We start from the raw sequence: 1,525 nt of genomic DNA, 5'->3' as shown, positions 1-1,525 counted from the left end.
CAGAAGTCTTGCTTGATTCCGTGCTGAGAGAGATCAGTCAATAAAGTGCTCGCTCTCCTTGCATGGTAGCACCTGTTTGATCTCCAGCTCCCACAGGAGAAGTGCTAGGGGAGCTGGGCAGGATGGCTCAGCGGATAAATGCACTTGGTTGCCATGGCAATTAACCTGAATTCAATCCCTGTAGTAGAGGAGAGAACTGACTCCTTCCAGTTGTCCACATGATGGTGGACAGACAGACAGATAGATAGACAGACACATGCACACACACAAATGCAACTTTTTTTTTTTTAAGCAGACTTAATTCTTTTATTTTTCTTGTACAAAACCCTTATGTGGTAGCCACAGCTGGAGCCTGGGTCCTCTGAACAGAGACTCTGGTGTGGGTTTTCACAAGATAATCAGTGAATTTCTGATAAGGAGACTTGGTGAACACAGTCTCTTTCCAGAGGTCGGGGGTCAGGTAGCTGTAAGTCTTGGAGATGGCATCAAAGGTGGCCTTGGCAAAGTTGCTCAGGATGGCAGTGCAGTCTCTGGCTGAAGTGTAGCAGTCATCTATACCGGCCATCATCAGGAGTTTCTTGGGCACAGGAGCAGAGACAATGCCAGTGCCTCTGTGGGCAGGGATGAGACGCACCAGCACAGAACCACAGCGGCCTGTCACCTTGCATGGAACAGTGTGGGGCTTGCCAATCTTGTTCCCCCGGTAGCCTCTCCACACAGGGACGATGGAAAGCTTGGCCAAGATGATGGCCCCTCGAATGTCAGTGGCAACCTCCTTGGAGCACTTAACACCAAGACCGACGTGACCATTGTTGTCCCCAATAGCGACGAATGCCTTGAACCTGGTCCGCTGGCCAGCCCGAGTCTGCTTCTGCACTGGCATGATTTTCAGAACCTCATCCTTTAGGGATGCACCCAGGAAAAAGTCAATGATCTCAGACTCCTTAACGGGCAGGGAGAACAGGTAGATCTCCTCCAGGGACTTGATCTTCATGTCCTTAACTAGGCGGCCTAGCTTGGTGACCAGAATCCACTTCTTTTTTTTTTTTTTTAAGATTTACTTATTTATTTATTATATGTAAGTACATTGAAGCTGTCTTCAGACACTCCAGAAGAGGGAGTCGTTATGGACGGTTGTGAGCCACCATGTGGTTGCTGGGATTTGAACTCTGGACCTTCGGAAGAGCAGTCGGGTGCTCTTACCCGCTGAGCCATCTCACCAGCCCCGGAATCCACTTCTTGATCCAGCTTTAGCTCCACGAGCTCTGCGGCCTCGGTCATGGCCACAGCCTCGACCACCTCCGCGGCCCCTAAGATCTCTGCGGAATCCTCCTCAGAAGCCGCCAAGGCCTCCTAATCCCGGGCCTGGAGTCCTCTGGGCCCTCCCACAGGCGTCATCTGCCATTTGGTGTTTTCCAGAAGAAGAAGAAGAAGGAGGAGGAGGAGGAGGAGGAAGAGGAGGAGGAGGAAGGGGAGGAAGGGGAGGAGGAGGAGAAAGAGGAGTAGGGGGAGGAGGAGGAGGAGG

At 51.7% G+C, this 1,525-nt stretch overlaps 1 protein-coding gene across 1 annotated transcript; it reads right to left on the bottom strand.

The window, feature by feature from the left end:
* Positions 1-302: 302 nt before the first annotated feature.
* Positions 303-1,405, bottom strand: LOC110293684 (40S ribosomal protein S2-like). Its single transcript, XM_021161555.2, has 3 exons — positions 1,342-1,405; positions 1,246-1,272; positions 303-1,044 (listed from the first exon to the last, which is right to left on the bottom strand). The coding sequence occupies exons 1-3, from the start codon at positions 1,403-1,405 to the stop codon at positions 329-331; spliced, it is 807 nt and encodes a 268-aa protein (XP_021017214.1). The 3' UTR covers positions 303-328.
* Between the last annotated feature and the right edge of the window lie 120 nt (positions 1,406-1,525).

Source organism: Mus caroli, chromosome 4, assembly GCF_900094665.2.
Source record: "Mus caroli chromosome 4, CAROLI_EIJ_v1.1, whole genome shotgun sequence".
In the NCBI taxonomy this organism is placed as follows: Eukaryota; Metazoa; Chordata; class Mammalia; order Rodentia; family Muridae; genus Mus; species Mus caroli.
Note: the sequence above shows the minus strand (reverse complement) of the source record. Positions and strands in the feature narration are given on the sequence as shown.

Bases quoted from the DNA above. Each gene is read 5' to 3' on its own strand.
- LOC110293684 (XM_021161555.2), bottom strand. From the start codon at position 1,405: ATGGCAGATGACGCCTGTGGGAGGGCCCAGAGGACTCCAGGCCCGGGA. The intron at 1,273-1,341 runs GCTTCTGAGGAG...GCCATGACCGAG, and splicing joins GGGATTAGGAGGCCTTGGCG to GCCGCAGAGCTCGTGGAGCT. The intron at 1,045-1,245 runs GATCAAGAAGTG...TCTTAAAAAAAA, and splicing joins AGCTCGTGGAGCTAAAGCTG to AAAAAAAGAAGTGGATTCTG.